This window comes from Theropithecus gelada, chromosome 11 (genome assembly GCF_003255815.1).
Source record: "Theropithecus gelada isolate Dixy chromosome 11, Tgel_1.0, whole genome shotgun sequence".
NCBI lineage: Eukaryota > Metazoa > Chordata > Mammalia > Primates > Cercopithecidae > Theropithecus > Theropithecus gelada.
Genome location: NC_037679.1, coordinates 72,139,484 through 72,165,449, shown reverse-complemented (window position 1 = coordinate 72,165,449; position 25,966 = coordinate 72,139,484). Strand labels below are relative to the sequence as shown.

Below are 25,966 nucleotides of genomic sequence, written 5' to 3'. Positions count from 1 at the left end.
AGACTCCCAAAGGGACAAAGGGTGAATAGGGCCACCTAGTTCAGGTTCCTGACCTTTCCTTTTCCCAGGCCTTGTTTGCCCATAATAAGGGGCGACCTGGATGCGGTGACCCCAAAGATCACATCCAGATCTGAGCTTTGGTGATCTCGGGCCATCATTATCAATTCCCCGGGCCATGCCATGGTGACTGAAGCACAGTTGGCTTTGGGTGCCCTCTCTTCCTCTAGTGGCCCACAGTCCACATCCCCCTCGTCTTTCCCAAGTTCAAGGTCTTTGATTTTTCCTCTCATTGCCACCCCTCAAGCCTTGGTTCTTTGCTCAAATGGAATGAATCTGGGGTCCAGGGTGGGCACCCAACAGCAGCTCACCGGGTCCCAATCCTGGGGCCTGGGACACCTTAACCCAATAATTTGCAAACTTGATACAAGCTGGGTGCCCGTCCTTAATAAAATCATGCTGGGAAAGCCAGTTCATAAAAGTGTTTCCAAAAAGGGCTGCTCTCGTTAAAACAAGAGCAGAGAGGCAGACTCTTGTTTGCCTGGCTTTCCCCCACCCCCACGATTCCAGGTCACCCCAGGAGTCCCTGGAGCCCAGTGTGCAAACCATAGTATTAACCCAGAGTAACTGTGGTATTTCAGGTGCAGCCTATGGGGAAATACTTTGGACAAGCAGCTGATGCTTGCTCGAGCCACCATGTGAGGTGGGCATGGACTGGGACAAGGACAGCTTGACTCTGAAGCCCTCTAAAAATCCTAAGACAACACAGCACAGACTTTGGAATCGGACAGGTCTGGACTCCAAGGTCTACCCTTCCCCGGTGACCCTGAGAAGGCACCATAGCTCTCCCAGCCTCGGCTTCCCCATCTGGAATATGCACATGGTAGAACCGTTTGGCGGAATAAACGAGGTGATACATATAACGAATTTAGCAAATAATAAACATGGAACACGCACCATTGCTGATGTTGCTATTATGGCCCCATCACTTGTGAATTGTCTGATCTTGGGGGAGTTAGTTCCTGTCTGTGAACAGGAGGTGATGACGGTACCTACCTCATAGGGTCCTTATGCATGGAGATAGATGCGCGGGAACATGTAAAGGTGCTTAGTTGATGCTTGGCACAAAATGAACATTTAGTGGATGCTGGATATTACTTACCGTCATTAATATTATTGCAATCTTTGCTCCTGCCCTAGTGGCCAACCACCCCCGGGCTTCGTCCTTGCCTGCGGACGACACAGAGGCCCCTTCCCCCTGGGCCCCGTCTTACCCGGGCGGGATGGAGGCGCGCGCGCTCACGCTGGTGGTGCGCTGGGGCCCGGGCCGGTTGAGGTTGTTCTGCCCCGGGGTGGGCGCGCCGCCGGGGGCGCTCGGGCTCCGTGGGGGCGCCCCGGGAGGCGGCGCGGGCTCGGCGGGGCCGGTGACGGGCGCTGCCCAGAGCGCGGCGCCTGCGAAGGTGGCGCTGGGTCGCACGGCGAGCGCACCTGGAGGCCCTCCAGGGGGCGGCGGCGGCGGCAGCGGCAGCGGGGGCGCGGGGGGTGCCTTGCGGCGCTGCGAGGCCAGGATGGCGTTGGAGGCGGCGCGCGTGCTGTTGACCAGCAGGCACTGCTGGCAGGAGCAGGGCTGGCCCGAGCTGGCGCCCACGGGCCACGACTGCGACTTAGGGATGGAGCCCACGGTGAGCGGGTAGGCGAGGTCCAGGCGGCGGCGCAGGCGGCGGCGCCGGCGCGTCTGGCGGTTCATCTGCGACATGCTGTTGAAGTAGATGAGGTAGCAGAAGCCCAGCGACGAGAGGTCGAGCCACGGGTGCTGCTTCTCGTAGGCGTTCTGGATGGTGATGCAGATGTCCATGTCGTAGGCCGTCCATGCACCGCCGTCGTTCTCCCACTCCCACACGATGCCCTTGCCCGGCGCCGACGACGGGTCGTAGAAGTTGCGCCGCACGGGCCGCATGGTGCCTGTACTCGAAATGAGGAGGGGGCGTCAGCACAGCGGGCGGGCGGCTCGGTCAGGGGTGGGGACGCCGAGCGCTGGTCTGCGCAGCTGGAAGGGCGGGCCACAGCAAGGCAGGGGTGGGCGGCACAGGCCTCCAATGGGTCCATCCAGAGTTGGGGAGAGGGTCAATACATGCACGGAGAGGAAGGAGGTCAAGGCCCAGGCATGAGGTTCAGTACAGGCTGGAGGGTCAGGACAGGCGGGACCCAGGGTGAGGGGGGCCGGGGCTAAGGGTTCAGCACATAGCACTGGGGCGAGAGGTGGGCAGGCGCGCGTGGTCAATAGATTAGGGACAGGGGTGGGAAAGCCACCAAATGGGGTGGGGGTGCCAAGATAGCCTGAGGTAGGAAACCAGCAAGGTGTGGAGGGCTCCCCCACCCTCCATCTCTCCAGGGCCAAGACAGACACTGAAGTGGGGGTTTATCACAGGCCCTGGATGGTGCGAGGGAGGGCAAAGGGGGCTTGGGGGTTCTTCAGACCACAGTAAGATAAGGTGGGGCAGGCATAGACAGAGACCAAGGCTATGCACAGAGGCCCCATCCAGTCCTCTCCTTCCTTATAGTTCGCTTACTCATTCAATGATTCATTCATCTATCTGTTCATGCCTTCGTTCATTAATTCAAGCACTAGTTCATTTAGTCATTCAACAATTCTTGCATTAGTTCATTCATTTATCCACGCCCTAGTTCACATATTCATATATTCCTTTATTCAATGATTCATTCATTCAATGATTCTTTTGTTAGGTCATTCATTCCTGCCTGCAGTCATCCTTTTGTACTTTATTTTATTTTATTTTATATTTATTTTATTTTATTTTATTTTATTTTATTTTTTTAGAGACGAGGGTCTCCCTATGTTGCCCAGGCTAAGTCTTGAACTCTTGGGCTCAAGCGATCCTCCCGCCTTGGCCTCTCAAAGTGCTGGGATGACAGGTGTGAGCCATCATGCCCGGCCCCACTTTTTTTTTTTTTTTTTTCAGACAAAGAGTATTGCTCTGTCACCCAGGCTGGAACACAGTGGCACAATCTAGGCTCAATGCAATCTCCACCTCCCAGGTTCAAGCGATTCTTCTGCCTCAGCCTCCTGAGTAGCTGGGACTACAGGCATGCACCACCTTGCTGGGCTAATTTTTGTATTTTTAGTAGAGATGGGGCTTTGCCATGTTGGCCAGGCTGGTCTCGAACTCCTGACCTCAGGTGATCCACCCACCTTGGCCTCACAAGGTGCTGGGATTACAGGTGTGAGCCACCGCCCCTAGGCCCCTTATGCTTTTTTTTTTTTTAAATTGATACCTTTATGTATTCTCCATCTTCAGCCCACTCCCGTATTCAAGCATTCAGACATTCCTTCATTTACCACCATCCTCTTTAAAACTGTGCACCCCCACATACTTTCCCCTCTCTCCTTCCCCGCTCCATTTTCTCCGTCAGATATACTTCACATTCTACCCATTTATGTTGGTTTCTGTCCATCTCCCTCTCGCTAGCATGTAATAGCCACAAGGTCAAGATTTTGTTTTATTTACTGCTGTATCCCCAGCACCTGCACACAGCAGGTGCTCCAGCGATATTTGTTGAATGAATGAATGAATTCATTAGGTCACAAATGGATGCAGTTTTTAAAAAATTCATTCACACTTTGTGCTCATCCCTGCATTGGTCCATTCCTTCATTTGCTTATTTGTTATTTTCATTCATCTGTTTGTTTCATTTGTTACTTCCTTCAACAAACACCTGCTGACTGCCAGGTGGGCCCCTGTCATAAAGGAGGGCACTGAGGCTTTACTCCCAACCACAGCTTCATGTTTGCCAAAGCTCTGCGTGCTCCCCTGAGAGCAAGGCTCCACAGGAAACTCCGGGCTAACTAGAGATAACCTAAGGTCCAGGCTGCAGGACTTCTCAGAGCCTTTAGCCCGCTCTGTGTCTTGGGACTGATGAAGTGAGTCTTTTGCTGGGTTCATTTGGCACACCTGCAGAAACACTGCACACTTGACTGCTCCTCAACTGCGGGCAAGTCCCTTTAACCTCCCCAGGCCTCAGTGGCCCCATCTCAAAAAGAGGGGTGATCATCCATGACCCACCCCTTCCCTCTCACACAGGGTTTAGGGGAGGAGTGAGTGAGAACAGCCGCAGAGGGTCTGGATGGGACGCCAGGGCTGGGAGGCAGACAGACCTCACTTCAAGTCCTGACTTTCTGACTTTCCAGCTCTGTGACTGTGCGTAGGCAACTCAACATCTTTGGGCCCCAGTTTTCTCATCTTGAAAATGGGCACAAGCAGACATGCAATAAAAGACTGCTGCATTGCCAGCTATCGCAACAGTGGCTTGTGGGGTTGCTAAGAGGATCCATTGAGATAAATACCGTGTCTACTCTGATGATTCCAAAATCTGCCATCTTCAGCCCCATCTTCTCCCCTGGGAGCCAGGTTCATGACCCTTCCCTGGAGAGGTCTAACAGACACCTTGAACTCAGCTCTGCTCTCCCCTGCCCCAAACCTGCTCCTCCCGAAGTCTTCACATCACAATTCCTGGCAGCTCCCACCCTTCCGGATGCTCTTCCTTGGACCCCCAAACCTTGGTCTCATCCTTGACTTCCTACCTCATACCCCACCTCCAATCTGTCCGTAAATCCAGTCATCTCCACCTTCAAACACACACACATCTGACCACTGCTCCCCACTGCACTCACACCACCCAGTCCACGCCATGTTCTCTCTCCTGCCTGGACCATTGCAGTAGACTCATGACTGGCCTCTGATACTACCCTTACCTCTGTAATCCATTTCCCACACCGCAGCCAGGGGGATCCTGCTCAATGCAAGTCAGATCACATCCTTCCTCTCCTCAAGATCCTCCCGGGCTTCTGCTCACTTGGAGTAAAAGCCAAAGTCCTTGCCATGACCTACAACGAAACCCCACATTGTGGGGTCCTGTCCTCCTCTGACATTGCCTACCTCCCCCTGTCACTCACTCCATTCCAGCCACCCTGGCCTCCTTGCTGTTCCTCAAATACACCAGGCACTGTCCAGCCTCAGGGCCTTCTCACTGGCTGGAATATGACCTCACCATTCCCATATGTTCTCATCGTTTCCTCCCTTCTTTCTTACAGGTGTGTGTTCAAACATCTAAAACATCTAAAAATGCAGCCCTCCTATTGCTGTCCTCTGAGCTTGCTTTATTTTCCTCCCTGGCACTTGGCATTACCTGAATATATACATATATATATGGAGAGAGAGAGAGAGTCTTGCTCTGTCACCCAGTCTGGAGTGCAGTGGCGTGATCTCGGCTCACTGCAACCTCCACCTCCCAGGTTCAAATGATTCTCCTGCCTCAGACTCCCGAGTAGCTGGGATTACAGGTATGTCTCACTCAGCTAATTTTTTTGCATTTTTAGTAAAGATGGGGTTTCACCATGTTGGCCAGGCTGGTCTCGAACTCCTGACCTCAGGTGATCCAGTTGCCTCAGCCTCCCAAAGTGCTGGGATTACAGGTGTGAGCCACTGAGCCAGGCAAGATGTATTAATCTGCATGCATTCTTTACACTGCGTATCCTCACTCTAGGCTGTCAGCCGCGAAGTCAGGGATCTTGTCTGCTTTGCTCACTCTTGTACTCCCAGCACCTGGCACAGTCCTTGCACACAGTAGGCCCTCAATACCTAGAAGGCGTTTCCATTGTTAATTGGCATCTTCCTCGGGTGCCTGGCCCAGGGATCTGCAATCGGATAGGGGAACTCAGACTGTTCCACACTGGTGTGTCCCTACTCAGGGCTGAAAGAGCTTGTCCTCTGCCCTCTCCTCTGTTAGACTCACAAGGGCTACAGACTAGCCGTGTGCCCTGCCAACTGGACAGGCCCTGACAGCTGGAGAAATCGAGGCATGGAGCTATGGCTGTTGATATGAGAGGGGCGGGGTTGAAGAGGTGGAGAGGTTGGACTGGCAGCCCAGCCCCAGGAAATAAGGTCCCTGGGGCCTATCATGTTCCAGCCAATCAGACACAAACTTCCCCTGCACCTCTGGGGCAGCCTCACTCTGATGCCTGATTTATCATTTTAATTGAGTGTGTGCAGATTGATTTCTTCCCTGGTGATGGGGCTTCCTCCACAGCAGGCCCGGGAGGGGATGCGTTAGAGAGAAAACCCTGGATCCTGCTCCCACCTGCTCTTGTGTGCTGGTCTTCCCCTCTTAGGGTCTCGGTTTCCCCACCTGCAAACTGAGGGGTTGTGGTGACTGATCTTCAAGGCTGATGTGCATGAAGTACCACCATGGAGCTCCTGGTGAGGGGAAGGCAGTGTATGACCTGAAAAATGTGCAGGATAGGAAGGGAAGCAATGGGAACCCGCCTTATTTAACTTCCCCTGTGTGCCAAGTCCTGAGCTCGGCAGGGGAGGGGCCAGGATAGGAGGTGCAGAGTGAAGTGATTCAAACAACTCAGAAGTCTGTCAGGTCGAGCCAGGTGCGGTGGCTCACTCCTGTAATCCCAACACTTTGGGAAGCTGAGGCAGGTGGGTCAACTGAGGTCAGGAATTTGAGACCAGTCTGGCCCACATGGTGAAACTCCCCATCTCTACTAAAAACTACAAACATTAGCCAGGCGTGGTGGTACATGCCTGTAATCCCAGTTACTCAGGAGGCTGAGGCATGAGAATCGCTTGAACCTGGGAGGCAGAGTGAGCCGAGACTGCGCTATTGCACTCCAGCCTGGGCAGCAAAGCGAGACTCTGTCTCGGAAAAAAAAAAAAAAAAAAAAAAATCTCTCAGGTCTTGTGCAAAAACTGGCTGGCACCACACATAGCCTCAGTGCCCTTATCTATAAAATGGGGGTATTAATATCTACCCCAAAGAATTACTGGGGGAACAAAATTAGATAATGCGTAGGCAAAGATGCTTAGCAGAACACTTAGCATTTAGTAAGCACTCAATGAATATAGCTACAATGGCTGATATTACGTATGTTACCCACACTCATCCTCCCCCAGCCCTTGTTCACTTGGCGAACTCCTATTTACCCAACAAAGCCCTCCATGTGCTCATCTCCTCCAACACGGGCTTCTCTGTTCTGTTGCTATAGTTGGCAAACGCAGCAATCTTTTATTGCGTGTCTGTCCTCACACTGTCATTATTTGTTTTTGTTCTTAGTCATTCTCATTGGTAGATGATTTTTGGGAGGACAAAGACTACTAGGTCAAATACACAACTATGTTTCGAGCACCAGGCACAAAGGCTGGTACAAAGAAGGCATCTGCAACCGAGACGGGCAACCTACTTGGCACTTGGAGGAGTGGGAAAGAGGAAACTTTGGGCTTGATGGAGAGGGAGTGGCGATTGGAGACCAAGCAGCCCCCAGGGTGGAGGCCAAGCATCGAGGGGTCCCTGGGGAGGACCCTCAGGCCGGGAGGAGGATTCTCAACGTCAACGTTGGCCAGCTCTGCAGCAAAGGACTCTGGGAGCTCGTCAGGGCCAGCTAGCCCAGGCCTCCCTCTCTCCAGGGCTCTATTTACCAGGTATCGATTTTCCTGCCTGTTTACTGGTAGTTATTAAAGGCTGTGTCCCTGGAGTCCTTTTGAAACAAGATTGGAACCTGGAGAGCGGGAGTAATTAGGGCAGCTGCTGTCCTCCCCGCTGGGCCCTGCACCCTGCAGCGCCCGCCGCTGCCCGCCTGCCCATCCGTCCGCCTCTCCGGCCCAGGCTGGCCGCGGACCAGGCCGAGGGGGTGGGCAGCTGGTTCCCTGGTGACCTGCCTGGACTTCGATCTCAAGATTTCCAAGGGAGCAGTGGTGGAAATGCTCCTTCTTCGCAGTGGCCGTGGCCTAGATTTTCAGCCAGAACAATGGGTCTAAGAAGGGGCTGGAGTTTCTTCAGCCTGGGAGAGAGGCTGGGCCTCAGGCTGGTGGCCCGGAGCAGAACACACCCCACTCTGGGCTTCAGGGCACCCTGCTGTGCTGGCCACAGGGCCTGGGTCCCCCAGGCAGTTAGGGGCCTATGACAAACACAGCTCCGTGCCTCGGCCTGTTTTTGCGTCTCTGCCTTTGTTGTCTTCCCTTTCCCTCCCTAGTTGCTTAAAAATGTTTGGCAGAAAAATTCCAGGCTTCTTGCAGCTGCACCGGAGAAAGGGGCTTTGGTCAGTGTCAGCTGGAGCACTGCACAAGCCGGGCCCCCGAGACCGGGTGTGGGGGCGGCCATAGCCACAGCAGCCAGTGACTGCTTCATGCCTGGGGCAGAGACAGGGTGATAGCGGGATGGAGAGAGACAGAGAGAGACACACATGATCGAAGAGACTGTCAGAGACAGGCCAAGGCCAACATGGGAAACTGAAGCAGATACAAAGAGAGCTGGAGTCAGAGACAGAACTAGCTTGAGAGATGAAAAGAAAGGGAAGCTGGAAACCTAGAGGCTGAGACCATCACGGAGAATCAGGGAAACTAAGGCTAGCATTTATTGAGCACCTACTGTATGGCACATGCTGCGCGCAGCAATCTCCTTGCACTCACTCATTTCGTCCTCACACCATTGCTTCCAGGGAGGGACCAGGACTATTTCCATTTTACAGATGAGGAAACTGAGGCCCGGAGAGGTGAACTCTTGGGAGGGTGACAGCAGAGGGCTGGGAATAATGCCACACTCGTGGAGTAAAGGCAGGCCCAGGTTGGACTGGTTCCAAGGGATTCAGCCTCACCAAGTGGTAGCACAGCCTAGGATACTTTCAGCGATGGAGAGCTCACTACTTCAGCTTTACCTTCCGTTGTTTAGCCATGTGAGGTTTTTGCCCTAGAGCATGGTCCCAATCTGACGCCGCTGCCTAGAGGTGGGTATGTGGCTGCCTCAGCCCCCACGTCTTAGCCTTAAGAAACAGCTGACTCTGGAGAAGGGGGAGGGTTCTGAGCCCCTGAGCCTTCCTCCTGCCGTTCCCTCAGCTTCTAAATGGTTCCTCTCTGGGCTGGGCCAGCTTCAAGGCCCAGCAGGGAACCCCTCCCTTTGGGGTTGGCTTCCCGGAGGGAAATGATCTCAGTTTGGGGGCACCCAGACCTTGACGGGAAGGGGGCACGTGGGAGGCAGTCATGGGACATCCTGTCGGGCTGGGGGAGTCCCACCACAGGCTGAGGCCTGTGACCGGGGGTTGGGCTGTGGCTGGGCCCCAGTGAGAGACTTCACTGAATCCTTCACCAACCCAGAAGTCATAATACTAACAGCCATCCACACTGAAAGAGCACACTTTTCTGCCCCAGGCTGTGTTTAGCTCATTTAAGCTAAAGGGTGTGTTTAGCACCCCTAGGAGGCGGGGGTGTTGTTGGCCCATTTTAGAGGCGAGAAAACAGAGGCACGGAGCAGTTAGGAGCACACCGGATGCCATCTGTGAGTGGTCCAGCTGAAGCCCACACAAGGCCACCTCGTTTCATTTGCTGTTCCCTCTGACTTAGTCTCATAAGCCCATGTTCTGGGGAAGGAAACTGAGGCACAGTGGTTGCACGGTAAGTGACATGGCTGAGGTTCCAACCCCAGATTGCTACTTGACCTTCTGGAATAGCCCCTTAGCTGGCATCTGCATGGCTGCTCATCTCTCTCCCACAACAAGGACAACAGCGGCACCCAGCACCTTACCGAATGCTCCGCAGTGCCAGCAACTGTGCTAGGGGCTCACGCATGTCATCTCCCAGTCCTCACAGCAGCCCCAGGGGTGTGTGCTAATATTAGCCCCATCAAGCAGATGGGGAGACTGAGGCTCCCTGAGAAGACATGGAAGTCTGGCTGGGGGCACTGGCTGGGCTGGGATTCGAGCCGCAGCTTGTGGATCCAGGTTGCCTCGCCGGCTCCTGCCTCAAGATCGATAACCCCGCAGTGTTCTGTTTCCCTCCAAACTCTCCTCTGGGACTCATCAGGCTAAGCTGTGGCCCATTAGTGGTTTCCTCGTGGTTGAAGCCAGCCCAGGTTCTCCAGGGTCTGCTGGAAGCCAGGCCAGGGTGGTGGGGAGATGAGGGGAGGAGAGGGGGTCTGCAGCGCTGCCTAAGGAAGGCGGAGGGGCTGCGTGGCACTCAGAGAGGCTGCCACCTTGGAAGCTGCTGGTAGGCGGAGGCGGGCACTCATATATCATGGGCTTTCTGGTCACCTGGTTTCCCATACACCCAGCAGGGGATTCAGATCCCCAGCAAAGCAGGAAGTGGAGGGGGAGGGGACAGAGGGCTGGACAGTCCTCCACCGCCTGAGCCCTCCAAACTGCTCCTTTCTCATCTGTGAAACGGCATAATTGTAACAATAATACAATAATAATAATAATAAACACTCCCAGAGGGCCTGCTATGTGCCAGGCGCTGTTCTAAATGCTTCATGTAAGTCAACTCTTCAGCCACAAAATGACTGGGGCAGGTTGTTGTGATAATAATGATAATAAACATATGATAATAATGATAACTATTACTATCACTGTCTTGTACAAACACTGAGTGAGGCACAGAGAGGTGAAGCAATTTGCCTGAAGTCCAAAGTCACATAGCTACTAGGCTACTAAGTGAAGACTGAATCTAGCCAGGATTTGAACTTCCCCCACTTCCACTGTCGGCCCTTTGGCCCATGTCACCAGAGTGCTAGCCTGCACTGTTGCAGGGGCCTCCTCTCCCCGTGTCCCCGTGTCTACCCTTTGCAATGTGCAGTGCATTCTCACATGGCAGCCAGAGGGATTTTTCACAGCCTCAAGGCTGTGTCACTCCTCTGCTCAACAGCTATCAATAGCTCCCTAGTGCCCCTAGGAATCAGTCTAAGCTCCTTAGTGTAGCCTCTGAAGCCCATCACAAGCTGTCTGCACAGCCTCACTCTCTAGCCACACCAAAATTCCAGCTATTCTTTGAACACCCCATGTGTGTGGTTATGCCTCTGTATTTGCATATGCTGTTCCATCTGTCTGGAGTGTCCTGCCCACCCCACCCTATTGGCCTCCCTGCTGAGTTCTTTCTCAATCTTCTGGCTCAGCACAAGCACTCTGTCTTCTTGGAATCTTCTCTGCCATCCTTAGGGCAAACCACTCGCTCCTTGGGGCCGCCAAAGCACCTTGCACCCGCAATGCTCCCATCAAAGCACATAGCTCACTAGGTGCGGAGGTGTCTGTGTTCCTTCCAGCCTGGCAGCCTCTCCAAGGCTGGGCTGGTTTACAGTCACCTTGGCGTCCCTCTGTGGTCAGGAGTGTGGGGAGGTAGGTACTTGCGAAATGTTGGATGAATGAATAACCAAATACATCTGAATGAACCTAACTGAATGCTGCTCATGACTAGGCTGGAGATTGCAAGCTGGGCAGATATGGTTTTGTTCTGGCTCATATGCTATTTACATTTTTAAAATAGTGACCAATATTTATTCATTTATTTATTTATTTATTTGAGACAGGATCTCACTCTATTGCCCAGGGTGGATTGCAGTGATGCCATCATCGCTCACTGCAGCCTGCACCTCCTGGTCTCAAGCAATCCTCCAGCCTCAGCCTCCTGAGTAGCTGGGATCACAGGTGTGTGCCATCACGTCCAGCTAATTTTTTTTCATTTTTATTTGGTAGAGATGGGGTCTCACTACATTGCTCAGGCTGGTGTTAAACTCCTGTGCTCAAGTGATCCTTCTGCCTCAGCCTCCCAAAGTTCCAGGATTCCAGGCATGAGCCACTTCAGTCGGCCTCACATTTAAAAATTGGGGCAGACTCACACCAGTCCAGATTTCAGAAATCCCCAGATATCCAAGGGTGGGGCCACAACGATTGGCCTCCTTGGCAACAGTGAGCAGGAGCTGAGTTATGCTGGCCCCATTCATGCCTTCAAGTATTTACTGAGCACCTGCTGCGTACCAGGCACTGGAGAGCAAGACAGTTAAAAAACCTCTGCCTTCCCAGACACTGCACACACTTCTATTAGTTCCCCAGGCCCTGTAAGCATCTGAATTTGCAGCCTTTGTGTAGATGGGTAAGCTGAGCTGCAGAGAGAAACTTGGGCAAGATCACCTGGCAAATTAGAGACAGGTCTTGGACCCAGGCTCCCTGACTGTCATTTCCACAGGGCCAGGTGAGTAACACCTTGGAACGAATGAACCTTTGTTCCCTAGAACAGAGGAAGCTGGGGAGGGCAATGCTTACCCCAGCCAAGCAGAGGGCCCTGGGAAGGTGGTATTCCAGGTAAACTCTGCGCTTCCTCTTGCTGTGCTCTGCTTGCAGTTGGAGGGGGAGGGGACAAAGGCCCAGTCGGTCATCGGGACAAGAGGTGGCTGTGCTGCAGCTGCTGGCAGGACTGTCCTGGCAACCTCCTTTGATTGCCTCGTCCTTTGTTCTGCATCTCAGGGTGCTCAGCTCCAGGGCCCAGTGCCAGACTCCCTCATGCACCCCGTCACCGGCCTGCCACTGCTTTCTGTGCAGGCAGCAGTAGCAGCCTGGAGCAGCTCCAGAGGGATGATGGAAGGAGCCCAGAGAGGGAGAGGTGCTTGGCCAGGGTGGCCGAGCAAGGACACAACCATGCGGGACCTGGAGAAGACTCAGTTCCTAGCCCGGCAGCTCCTGGGCCCCAGGAAGGGGACAATCCTATATGCTGGTGGGGGACAATCCAAGGTGGGGGACAATCCTATATGCTGGGACTTCCTTGGCGCCTAGCCTCCTGTATCACACCCATCATCACCCCACCCCTTACCCCCAGAACAGAGGCACGTTGAGGGCAGGGATTTGTGTCTGTCCTGTTGATTGTGACATTCCTGGTGCCCGGACAGTGCCTGGCACACAGTAGGTGCTCATGAAATTCCTGATGAATGAATGAATAGTGACCACAATCACACGAGTTCGGTACTATCATCAGGTCCATATTACAGGTGAGGAAACAGAGGCTCAGAGGCTCAGGGAGAGAGTGTGGTTTACTTAAGGTCAAAGTCTTTTTTTTTTTTTTTTTTTTTTTTTTGAGACGGAGTCTCACTCGGTCGCCCAGGCTGGAGTGCAGTGGCGCAATCTCAGCTCACTGGCTCTCTGCTACCTCCACCCCCCGGGTTCAAGTGATTCTCCTGCTTCAGCCTCCTGTAGCTGGCATTACAGGTGTCCACCATCATGCCCATCTAACTTTTGTATTTTTAGTAGAGATGGGGTTTTATCATGTTGGCCAGGCTGGTCTTGAACTCCTGATCTCAGGTGATCCACCCGCCTTGACCTCCCAAAGTGCTGGAATTATAGACGTGAGCCACCACACCTGGCCTACACACCCCACGATTCTTAGTAAGCAGCTGGTACTGGGACGGGAACCCACAGCCCGGCCCTCACCAGCAGCATTCCCCAAGGCAACTGGTTCCAGGTTCCAGGCCCCGTGTCCTCAGTTGATGTCAGCCAGAGGCAGCTAGGGGCTGGTGGGGGTGTCTATGTCAACCCAGAGGCTGGGTGGGCTCAGGGGGGGTGACTACCTAAGGGCCTGGAGCTGTCCTGGGGACTGGCTACCACTGGTTGTGATTCCAGAGCCAGGTGGAAGGATAGAGGCCCAGGGAGAGAGACAAAGGTGGTGGGCGGAGGCCCGGGAGCACCCCAGGCACCCCCATGCCCCAAGAACATCACACTGGGGAGAGAGTTAGGGACCCCAGCCCCATTGCCTACTGCCTGAATGGGCACTTGGAGCCACTGTGAGCAGTCCTGCTCCATCCCCTTGGCCTCCCCATGGCCTCCCCCTCCTGGCCCCTCCTCATCACTCTCTAATCACGCTCTCCATCATCTCCCCTCCCATCCCCTCGCCCTTCACTCCTTACCACTTTCTTCACCATCCCCTCCACAGCCCCGCTACCTGTCACTTCTGCATCACCTCCCCCACTCTAGCCCCCACACTTCCCAACACAGCTTCCATCTCCTCCTTCCTCTCCAGGTCAGACTCCACAGCTCCTTTGGAAGGATGAGCCGGGGGATGGGAGGAAGCGGGAGAGGAGGAGGGAGGGAAGAAGGAGGAAAAAGGGGTCAGGGGAGGAGAGGGAGAGGGAGAGAGCTGCGAGGGGGGTCTGTCCCGGGCATCCCCACCCCCAGCCCGGAAGGCGTGGGCAGGTCGCTGATGGTGCTGTCCAAGGTACTCGGTGGCCTGGGCGAGCCTGGGAAGGTCCCTGCCCACCCAGCTGCAGACCTGGATCTAATCTCAGACCCACCTCTTCCCAGTGTGGGCAGGTGGCTCCCCACCCTCTGAGCTTCAGCTTTACTATGTGTAAAAGGGGGTGACGCCTGCTGACTGGGTGAAGGGAACCCAGACAGACTGTAGGAAGTGCCTGAGGCTGCCCCTGCCCCACCTGCTCCAGCTTCAAGGGCCCATGATTAATGAGGCTGGTCCTGCGGTGTGGCTGTGAGTCCCCTGGGGCCTGGCTGCTAAAGGGCAGCAGCTGGCAGCCCAGCCTGCCAGGCCCCAGTGGGCCCCAAGAGGCCTCCTCTACCCATCCCCTATCTCCCATCACAGCCTCCCTCTGCCACCCAGGCCTGAGACCCTCCTCCAGGACCCTGCTGAAGGACCCCTGCTGTTTCCTCCACCTGGAAGTGTTCCTCCCATCATTCTATTTACCTAAACCACACACTCTCAAAGGATTCCTCCTCCAGGAAGTCCTCCTCTCAGAGGCTCCAGGCATACACTGTGCACATCCTATGGCTGAAGGCGCCCTGCATCTCCCTAGTGAGGCATTTAAATCTTTTTCTTCCTTGAGCATGAGTGCTTACTACGTGCAAAGTTGTATCCTCCATGCTTTTACCTACATATCTCATTTAATCCTCATGACAACCCTCCCAGCTAGGGACTATTCTTATCCCCATTTTACAGAGGAGGAAACAAACTCAGAGAGGTTAAGGAATTTGCCCATGGTCACACAGCCAGCAAGGGGTCAAGCTGGGTTTTAGTTCTGTATCTGTTGTCCTGATGAGTCAGAGGGTTCAAAGGCTATTCCCATGATATGCATTTGTCTTCACCTTCACTAGACTCTGAAATTGATCTGAAGTGGATAGATTAGACTCTGAAATGCATTATGTCCTTCTGTCTGAGTCCCCAAGACCCATCCCAGGACCTGGTACTGAGAAGCCACCAATGACTACCAAATACGAGCGATGAATTTATAGTTTCAAAACAGCTTCTGGAGTTAGCTGAGCAGCCAGAGACCATGGGTCTGCAATGGTGGAAATACAGACAGTGTGACTGGTGGTTGGGGAGACACCCACATGTGGATTAGCTGGACCTGCTGCTACCAGAGATGGACCGCTCCCTGCCCCTACACATAATCTTTCTTGCTCCTGGCATCACAGCCAGCCTTAGTCTCCAGTGAGGAGGCTGGAGAGAGGGTCCCAAAGGGTCCTGTAACCAGGAGCTGAGCCCTGGAGGCCTCCAGGGTAGTGCAGGCTGTCCCTGCCTTGGGCTAGACTCCGACAACAAGCCCCAAGAGCGCTCTCAAGAGAGAAGGGGGAGGGGGTTCTCTCAGCCCTTGCATTAAATGTCACCTTGTTTTCTATCCCTAAGGCCTGTCTGGGAGGCCTGGGCTCTAGCTTAGGACTGGTAGGCTGTGTGACCTTGGGGAAGTCACTCACCCTCTCTGGGCCTCACTGTCCCCAGTTGGTGTCTAAATTCCGGAGGTGCTTTCCCTGGTGATGGGAAAAGCTCCTCTCATCTGGGTGGTAACAGCCTAAGGGGCTCCAGCCTAAGTGTCCTCAGATAGTGCTTACTTTCAGGGCAGGGGCCAGGGCTGAGTGAAGCTCAAGGTTTCCGGGGAAGGAGGCAGGCTGGAAGATCCTGGAACCAGCCAGCACCTGCCACTCCAACCTGTCGGCCAGCTTGGGGGCACCAGAAAAGGCCAGGCTTGCAGCCTCGAATATGGCATCTGTGGATGGTCCCCAGCTGGCCTCCCTCAGCCTCAGCTTTCCCATCAGCAGAGTGGGCAGGAGGCTGCCATGCACCCCTCCAGGAGCACATGGAGAGCGACATAGGAGATACCAGGCAGATAGGTGCCCCTCCCTAGCTCTAGCCATACGAGGCCAGGCAGTGAGCTGGGAGCTGCTGCAGAAGTGGCTGAGTTGCACCTCTGTCCAGCTGTGTGCACTGGGTGGGAAATTTAGGGTCTGGGTGAGGCGGCTGTCCCAGTGGCAGGGGATGTAAATGATCCCCCAGGGACGTTGTGGCCTCTTCTCTGGGAGCAGAAAGTCAATCTCAAACCTTTCCCCCACTGCCGGTGGCAGCCAACCCCTCACCCCAAGACCCCGATAGCTCCTGGGCCCGGCCCAGCCACCAGCTGAGCACGCCTTGGCCTTGGGCTTCCCATATGTGGCAATCTTTGTCTGTGGGAGGGACGGTTGGAGACAGAGGGAAATGAAGAAAGAAAGCTTTGAGGGAAACCGGGCACTTGGCTCAGTACTGCAAAGCGAGCAAGCCACCCATCCCTCGCCCAGCTCTGACTCTCCCTCCAGCCCTCTGCCTGGGACACCACTGTGATGGATCTAACATCATCCAGCTCAGGGTCACAGCATCAGGCCTCCCCGTGGAGGGGCCCCGGTTTCCAGTCCAGACTCTGGGCTCTGGACCTAGAGGGCTTCAAAGGGAACCTCACCCCCTGCAGGGAGCAGTGAAAACAGCCCAGCAGGGGAAAGGTGAGGGGGCACCGGCTGAACAAACAGCAGCCCCCGTGGGGCCAGAGCCTGGCCTCTCCCCTGTGGCCCCAGCCTGACACCTGGGCTTTCTTCCGCTGGCTGCACTGCACGAGAGGCACATACACAGGGCATGTGTGTGTCAGCATTGTGCGAGCAGGCTGGTGCTGTGTGTGTACGCACACGCACGTGTACCTTGGTACACACCACGAGGCGTGGAGAAGCCATGCTGGGTGTTCCGTGGCACCAGCACGGTCTTACCCCATGCTCAGGTTAAGAACATGTGAGGGCAGGGGTCAGTGACCTGCAGCACACAGGTCAAATCCACCCACCATCTGCTATTGTGCAGCTCAGAAAGTAAGAATGGCTTTTACATTTTTAAATGGTTGGCGCGGGGGAAAGAAAATTTTTATGACCTGTGAAAAAGATATGAAATTCAAATTTCTGTGTCCACAACTAGTTTGATTAGAACACAGCCACACTCATTCACTTACATATCGTCTATGCTGCTTTTCTGCTCTGATAGAGTTGAATAGTTACAACAGAGACAAAGCTTAAAAGATTTATTATCTGACGCGATCAGAAAAAAATCAGCCAGCTTCTGTATTGGGAAACTAGCAAAGCTAGGGTAGTCTCCCCCAAAAATTAAAGTTCAGCTTCAATGAACATATGGAGAATTTTACAATTAGAAAATCTAGACAGAAGCTTGTGTTGATTTCATCACATACACATGAGTTTTGGGTTTTACAGCATTATGTTGGAGTATGTGTGTGTGTGTGTGTGTGTGTGTGTGTATGAAATATAATATTTTCAAGATTCACGGCCGGGCACGGTGGCTCACACCTGTAGTGCCAGCACATTGGGAGGCCGAGGTGGGTGGATCACTTGAGGCCAGGAGTTCAAGACCAGCTTGGCCAACATGGTGAAACCCCGTCTCTACTAAAAATACAGAAATTAGCTGGGTGTGGTATGTGGTAGCTTGCCTGTAATGCCAGCTACTTGGGAGGCTGAAGCACGAGAATCACTTGAACCCGGGAGGCAGAGGTTGCAGTGAGCCAAGTGCTCTAGCCTGGGCGACAGAGTGAAATACTGTCTCAAAAAAAGAAAAAAAAAAAAAGATGTAAGATCTCTTGCTGGTCTCTCATACACACAGTGGTGAACCTGTGCTACGTGCACAGTAGATAATTCGTTGATGTTTGTGGGATAAAGTCAGCCAGATTCTCTCTGTCAATCTGAGAACGCTGCTGGAGAAGTGATGCTCTCACCCATTTCATGGATGTGGAAACAGATCTGGAGAGGCCTGAGGTCACACCACTGGCACTCGGGTTTGCTCCCTGCCGGTTGAGGCTCTTTCCCAGTCCGTTACCAATGAGGACAAGACGTCCTTTCTTGAGATTGTTTTGCTCCTGGGTAAAGCAGGGGAGAAACCCTCACATGTCTGGTGAGGAAGCCTCTTGCCCTACTCTCCAGCAGATTCCCAGGCAGCCGAGGTCTCCTGCCAATCGCGATAGGTTTCCAGGCCTTCCTCCCTCTCTGGTTGGGGTGGGAGGGGTTCCTGGCAGGCTCCCAGGAGTCCATTTAGGAATGAGTGGTTTTTTTTCCCTTTTCCGGCAAACAGGGGGCAGGTGTGGAGTGAACAGCTCTGGGGAGGGGGTGAGGGGAAGTGACCGGAGCTGAACTTCTGGGGGATCCAGTGAGGCTGAACCATAAAAGGGGTACTATTGAGAGAATGAGGCCTGATGAAAGGGGAGTGTGCAAGTCTGGGTACTCGGGAACATAAGGGGATGCTAGGAATAGAAATGGGGGTCCCCCCAAAGATAAGAGGATCAAAGGTAAATTTGCCAACGTGGCAGCCTTGTGGGGAGTCTGTCCCTGCTTCTAAGGACCCCGGCGCCCATCCCCCACCCAGCTAGGTCCTGGAGGATCGCTACACCCAGCGTTAGCTCTGAACCTGCAGAACAGCAGACCTCCTAGCAAGCAGTGATGTCCACCCACTTCTGCCCTCACAGCCCTGCCCTCTACCCCTAGGAGAAAAGAGAACGGGGCGGGCAAGGTGCAACACTTCCCATTCCTCCGTCAGGTCCTTGGTGCCCCTCTGGAAGAACGCGCACATGGAGCTAACGAGGACTTCTACTCTCTGGATCAAATTCAAAGTTCTTTGCATGGCTGTCCAGGCCTGTACATCTGGCCCTTGCTCAGCTGCGTCTTGCTCCATCTTCCCCTTGGTGGGAGATGCATCCCAAACAGAACGGACTTAAATGTCCTCTGCTCCTTCCCACCCCAGGGCCTTCGCACTGGCTGTGCCCTCTGCCAGGGACACTGGCGCCCTCACTCATTCTTCAGATCTCTGTTCAAACATCACTTTCTCAGGCGAGCCTTCCCTGAGTACCTCTGGGCCGGGTTTAGTTCACGCTTTCAGATCTGCCACTGATTGTCTCTGCGGTGGTATGTTTGCTTGCTTCCTGACCACACCGGGACCTTCGGCGTAGGTCCTCCAGCAGAAAACCTCGACTGATGACTCTGTCTTGCTCCCTGCTGTACGCCAGTGCTTAGCACAGAAATGGATACACAGCAGAGATCAATAAATAATCATATGATGGAATGCACAAACAATTGGCACCACCAGTGATGGTGGTCAATGCCTGGAGTTACGGAAACATAGATGTACTAATCTGTACCATCCATAAGCCATTTGTTATGAATTCACCTGTGTTTCTAGACATGGTAAGCACCCTGTGGGTACCAAGCAATGTTCTAGACTATTGGAACGTCCAATCATTGCAGAAACTTCTATTGGACTGTGCTAGTTAGAAAGGCTGGCCTTCTTTCTAACTAGCACGGTCTAATAGAAGTGTCTGCAATAACGCAATGTTCTGGATCTACACTGGCCCACAAGGTACCACGAGACTCATGTGGCTACAAGCACTTGAAGTGTGGCTAGTGAGACTGAGGAACTGGATTTTACATTTTACTTAGTTTTAATTCATGTAAATTTAAGTAGCCACATGTGGTTGGTGGCTACCGTATTGGTTGGCACAGCTCTAGAGAGAAGGAGAGCACCCTACTAGCCTGGGGTTATTACGTGTGGTTCTGACATCCAGGAATTCGTAGGGACTTCCCCAAACCCCATCAGCTGGTCCTTGGGGGGTCAAACGTGCCAAGGATTTCTAGGCTGCTTCTACACTGCAGGATCCCACCACTCCCCACTGCCGACGAAGCTTGTCACAGGTACCACCGGGCAATGACTCAGGGAGATCTCCCAAACAATGACAAATCTCCAGAACAAAAGAGAGTAGGCCTGAGAGTGGGACCTCATCGTTTTTATCACCATCATCACCTATCACATTACCACCAACACAACCATCAACATCACCATCATTACAACCACAACAGGATCACCAATACCACGAAGTAACATCCACACACAGGGCTACCAGCCACACCACATGGCCACGAAGACTGCCACCAACATCATTTTCTCCATCATCACCACCCCATCACACCACTTCCAGCACCACCACCAACACAACTGTCAATGTCACCAACACCAATGAATTCCAGGGTTAACGCCAGCACTGACATCACCAACACTGCCACGTCACCATCATCCATCCCTCCATTATCACCAAGACCCCACCACCATCAATACTATCACTGAGTCACCACCAACACAACTGCTAACACTGTCTCCTCCATCATTGCCACCCCCCCACCATCAACACCACCAACGCCCCCCATCCCCAATTAATTACCACCAGCAGGACTCCACCCCCCAAACCAACACTTGGAGCCAGTACAGGATACCAGTTAAGAGTTTTGGCTCTGGAATTCAACCACCTGGGTTTAAATGCCAGCTCTGAGTTTAAATCATTCAGCTTCTGGGAGACTCAGTTTCTTCATCTATAAAATGGGACTCATAATAATACAACAATAAACAGACTTACTGCCTGTGATTCTTGGAAAAAATCAAATGAGGAAGTGCATGTGAAGCCCTTATTCGACAATCACATGCTACTGCTATTCTAGATTCTGTGCTCAGTGAGCACCATTTTATTTAATCCTCACTCAGCTGTGAGAGATATTGATCTACCCATTATGCAGACGAGGAAACTGAGGCTCAGAGAGAGGAAGCAACTTGCCCAAGGCCCTACAACTTGCTCAGAGGCTGTACTGGAATCCAAGTCTTAAACTGGACAAGGTTAGACTGCCCTGTTTTTCTGGAGGTGAGGCAGGGAGAGAGGGAAGGGATTTGGGATCAGATTTACTGGGATTTTCTGCAGCCCACGCTGCAAGGTAGTGGTGGTTCAGCAGGGCGGGTGGCATGGGGTGGGTGGGGAGTCTGCTCACCTGTGTCCTGGCGAAACTGGTGCATGGACTGCAGGTCGATGATGTAGGGCACAAGCTGGGCGTCCACCTGCCCCAGGACCACGGAGCCGCGAGCGTCCTCCTTCAGCACGTTCTCAATGTGGTGGCACACGGTGGCCGTATAGGGCCGCCAGCGACTGTGCTCATTCAGCCACTCCCACACCACCACCCGGGCCACGTTCTGCGGTGGGAAGCCCAGACCATTCACAGGCATCAGCCCACCGTGGCCTGGCCGTGACATGGCCGCCACTGCCTCAGGGGCCAGGTCCCCCACTATTGCAGGCCCAGCTACTCCTGGGCCTGGCAGCAGGCGGCAACTTCCTCTCTCCCCAGGGGGACAGCAAGGACCGTCTGGCCTCCTTTCTAACTCTGGGTTCTCTCTGAGGCCTAGAGGCCTCCGTTAAAGGAATGTGGGGTGGCCATCCAGGCTGCAAAGACCTCTTGCCTGCAGAGCCTTCTCGGATAAAGGGTGCTGCCCTGGAAAGCAAGTGTCTCTCTTATGCCGGAGGAAACAGCTCTAAAGTCCTTGGCCCCCTCGGCTGGCTCAGGTAGGGAGTGAGGCAGCCGCCCCCGTTCTAGGTCCAGCCTCTTCAGTGTTGTCTCTGGTCCCTCTTCCCCGCCAGACAGGGCCTGTCACCCAGGAGGCCTGGGCCACAGCCTGCTGCTCCTGCGGCTCTCAGTCAGCCCTCTGCACTCCCAATTGCGTCCCAGACCCTGCGCCTGGCTTCAGTGGGGCTTCTTGCCTCCCTCCAGTCCGGGCCCCCTTCTCCGACGGCTCCTGCTGAAGGGGGCGTCCCTGCCCCCTTGTTCCCTCTCCACGGTGTCCTGGAAGGCCTGGGTGGCTGCAGAACACACGAGGAAGGGGTGCGGCGCGGACCCCCGGGGGGTGCGCCTGGACTGCGGCTCCGGAGCTGGGCTGGGGGAAGAGGGGGACGAGGGGGGCGGGGGCCCGTGGGCACGCCCCACCCCACTCGTGCTCGCGACCTGCCAGGAGACAAGAGGGGAGAGGGCCCTTTAAGAGGAGAGCGCAGCACCCCCTCCCCCATTCCCAGGAGATCATTCGGCTGAGAACAATGGGGGACCGAAGGGGGACAGCAAGGGGGGCGTACGGGGTCGCCCCGCCCGCTTTCCCTTGGGGCAGGCCTGGAGGGAGGGCTGGGGCCGGGGGCGCGGTTTTCAGAGACTCTCCGCCTGGGGGGTGCCCTCCTTCGCTCCCAGAGCCTTCCCTTCCCCTGGGGCCCTCACCCTGCCGGGGGGTATGCCGGGTGCGCGGGGATGCTTCGGGAAGCTAGGGGATGAACGGAGCTGCAGGCGCGGCCCAGGGCCCCTCGGGGGTCGCGTCGCGGAGGGGGCGAATCCAGGAGCTGGACCGTCTCTGCCTCCCGCCCTGGGGATAACAGCCCCCCTTCCCCAGCTCAGACGTCGCCGAGCCGCTCGCGGGCCCCCAGCTGGAGCCGGGGGTGGGGTCCCTAAGCACCCGCGCTCTCACCGCCTCTCTTCGTCTCCGGCTCCGGCTCCGGCTCGCGCTCCAGCACCGCCGCCTTCTGGGCTCCCCCCGGAGTGGGAGGGAGCCGCGGTCCTGCCTCCGCGCCCGTTCCCTCCCAGGCCCCTCGGCCGCCGCGCCGAGCTTTCCGCGCGTGGACAGATTGCTCGGCCGACGGACGGACGCAGGAGCTGGCTGGCGGCCGCCGGGATCCCGCGGGTGGGAGGCGGCCTCGGCAGTGCTCGGGAAGGGAGAGGGGAGGGGGCGGAGGAGGAGGAAGGGGAGGAGACAGATCGCGGCCCTGAGCGCCATCGGCGCTGACACGCGAGTCTCAGGGCGCCCCAAATCCTCGGCCGGGCCTTCCCGAGAACCCAAGGGGCCTTCTGACCCCAAGCAGGGCTTGAGGCAGGGAATGGGGTGTTTAGGAGTCGCTGGCTTGAATCTTTGTCATCTTTATTTCCAGTCTCCCAGTCTAGGGCCTGGCACTGAGTAGGTGCTCAATAAATGCTTGAATGAATGAATAAGATCCAGAGACTGTCTAAAGAAAGATCTTGAAGCATTCAGAGCTAGCCTCCTTTCCTCCTCTAACTATTCCTGGGGGCGGGAGGGTGCTGACAAGGCCTGATTCAGACTCAGATGGAACCGTGGAATCTGAAGAGTACAGATGAGGAGACTGAAGCCAGAGAGAGTAAGACCCAGGCCCAGGATCACAGAAGCTTAGAGCGGTGCCCAGACACCAACCCCGATCTGAATCTCCTGCCAGTACCCAGTTCCCAGCCCTAAGCCCACTTCCCCCAAAGCACCCACCTGCTCCAGGTGAGAGGGGGTGGGACCAGGGGAGGGGACCCTGGCCAGGAGGTGAGAACCTGGAGGAAGAGAAGGGCAGGCCCTCTGCCATGTCATTCACAGCCACCTGCAAACAACTAGTGCTCAATAAATGGTGGGTGAGCATTGGTTGGATGGAAGGGAAGACTGGAAATGGCAGCGACTCAAGTGTTAATGGGATGGCCAGTTCCTCTCTCCTCCAGCAAGCTGGATGCAGCTGAGACACACGTCGGCTGGGAGGGGGGTGGACCACCCGGGGCCTTTGGGTGTTTAGATTGGGGAAGATGAAGGATGCGTCCGGGAACTCTAGCCTGGGTGGCTGACGGAGGTCAGTGACCTGTTTGGGCGCCTGCCCAGAGCAGCCCACGCCTGCCTCCCCAGGGCAGATGAGGATACACTAGGCAGGGGCAGGGGCAGGCTGCTCAGGGGTGCTTTCCCAGAACCCAGCTCTGGCTCTCCGGCCTGCTGGAGGGACCTCCCCTCCCCAGGCCCCTGCTCTGACCAGCAGCCCAGTGTTGGATGGGCTTTTTCATATTGGGTCAATGATTCTGCTTTCTTTCTCCTGCTGCAGACTACAGAGAGAGGCTTTGCATACGGCAGGGCCAAGTCTGCAGTGTGACAGTACTGACAATACTCCCACAGGATCACTGAGTTCTGGGATTTTAGCCTAGGGTCCATGGATGGCCTTCTGGGGTCCATGAAGTCCCCCTCTCCCATTACAGGCAAACTTGTGTGTCTAGGCGTTGTGTGTCTTGTGTGTCTGGGAAGAAGGGCACTGGCTGTCAGCAGATTCTTCTCCCAGGAGACTATGACTGAACAGGTTCAGAGCAGATGCTCAACCACCTTATGTTATAGAAGGATCTGGGGACCCCACAGTGGAGAAGAGATTGACTCAAGGTCGCATGGTGATTTAGCAGCAAATTGGAAAAAAGAACACAAGTCTCTGGACTTCCTGTCAAATGCTATTTAAGGTCTGATTAAATGTCACCTCCTCCAGGAAGCCTTTCTTGAATTCATCCCATCTTCCTCTGTGTTCCTTTGCCCATAACTTGACATGACACCCTGTATCACAATTAGCCTCTTAAATGAAATCTGTCCCTGCTAGAGTGAGATAGCCATCATATTCATCTTGGTGTGGTATGGCTGGTGCCCATTACATAAGGGTGTCATTTACTGAGTGCCTATTATGTGCCAGGCACTTATATAATACTTACTACTCTTCACAACTGCCCCACAAGGAAGGTAATATTGTCCTCATTTTACACATGGAAACAGAAAACCTCCTGAAGCTCAGAGAGGCTAAGTAGCTTACCCAAGTTCCCACAGGGAGTAAGTGGCAGAGCTAGGATCTGTGTCCCAAATGCTTTTGCACCTCCCATAGCACCATGCTGCCTCTGTGTTTGTTGAGTGACTAATGGATGGCATCCAGCTGAGGATCTGGTGCAGTGTGGCCCTTAATGGCCCCTCTCAACTGGGTTTGGAACATCTGGGAATGCAAAACTGCTCCCAGGGAACTTGGGGAGAAAAGATTTCCAAGGAGAGGGAAGGAATTTGGCCACCAAGGAGCCCACAATTCACTGGAGGGATGGCTCAGATGCCAATGAGGAAGTCAATAGGACAAAAGCAATCAATCATGAACTGTTTTTTTTTTTTTTTGGTCCATTGAGGCATTTTATTTATATAAATTTATTACATCCCTAGAAAAACAATCCCAGGATTTTCCCCCTTATGTGTTTTTGTCTTGCTTCCTTATGGTCCCTGATACCAGCTGAGGTTGTCAGGACAATGAAACCAAAGGAGATAGGGGTACCATTTTTCTAGATCTTTGAGTTGCAAATCAACCTGGGGCTTGTCACTGTACACTTGTTTAACCTGCCTGTGAGGTCCACAGTGATTTTTCTAGCTCTGTGATTATTGATGATTTCAAAGTCACTGATATAAACTAAGTTGCATTATCACACTTAGAAACTAGATGACGATTTTGGAACACAACCTAAAACTACCTGGTGTTTGCTTCTCTTCTCAGCATGTTGATGCTATTGAGAGCATTGGCCAGGACGTTCACATGCACCATTATAGCAGCTCAGAAAGATGGCAGAAAGAGACAAACTCATTTTTTTTTTTGTTCTGCCATCCACCATCCACTCATCCATCCACCCATCTATCCATTCATCTATCCACCCATCCTCCATCCATCCACCCACCCACCCATCTATCCAGTCATTCATCCATCCACCCACTCATGCATCATCCATTCATCCATACACCCACCCAGCCATCATCTATCCATCCATCCATCCATCCATCCATCCATCCATCCATTTATTCATCCATTCATCTATACATTCATGTATGAAACTTCTCACCTTCCTTCCTTCCCCTCTTCTGTCTCTCCCTTCCTTCCTTTCTTCCTCTTTTTGTTTATTTATTTTTTTAAGATGGAGTCTTGCTCTGTCACCAGGCTGGAGTGCAGTGGCGCAATCTCAGCTCACTGCAACCTCCGACTCCCTGGTTCAAGCGATTTTCCTGCCTCAGCCTCCCAAGTAGCTGCAATTAGAGGCACGTGCCACCACGCCCAGCTAATTTTTGTATTTTCAGTAGAGACAGGGTTTCACCACGTTGGCCAGGATGGTCTCGATCTCCTGACCTCATGATCCGCCTACCTCGACCTCCCGAAGTGCTGTGATTACAGGTGTGAGTCACCGTACCCGGCCCCT

At 54.2% G+C, this 25,966-nt stretch overlaps 1 protein-coding gene across 1 annotated transcript in view; it reads right to left on the bottom strand.

The window, feature by feature from the left end:
* The window catches only part of DTX1 (deltex E3 ubiquitin ligase 1), a 42,286-nt gene extending 19,620 nt beyond the window's left edge, over positions 1-22,666 (bottom strand). Inside the window, exons 1-3 of the mRNA XM_025401722.1 lie at positions 22,431-22,666; positions 20,924-21,925; positions 1,272-1,959 (exon numbers count right to left, since the gene is read on the bottom strand). Coding sequence (XP_025257507.1) covers positions 1,272-1,959; positions 20,924-21,182 — 947 coding nt within the window. The 5' untranslated portion in view covers positions 21,183-21,925; positions 22,431-22,666. The remainder of the gene's footprint in view (positions 1-1,271; positions 1,960-20,923; positions 21,926-22,430) is intronic.
* Positions 22,667-25,966: the final 3,300 nt, after the last annotated feature.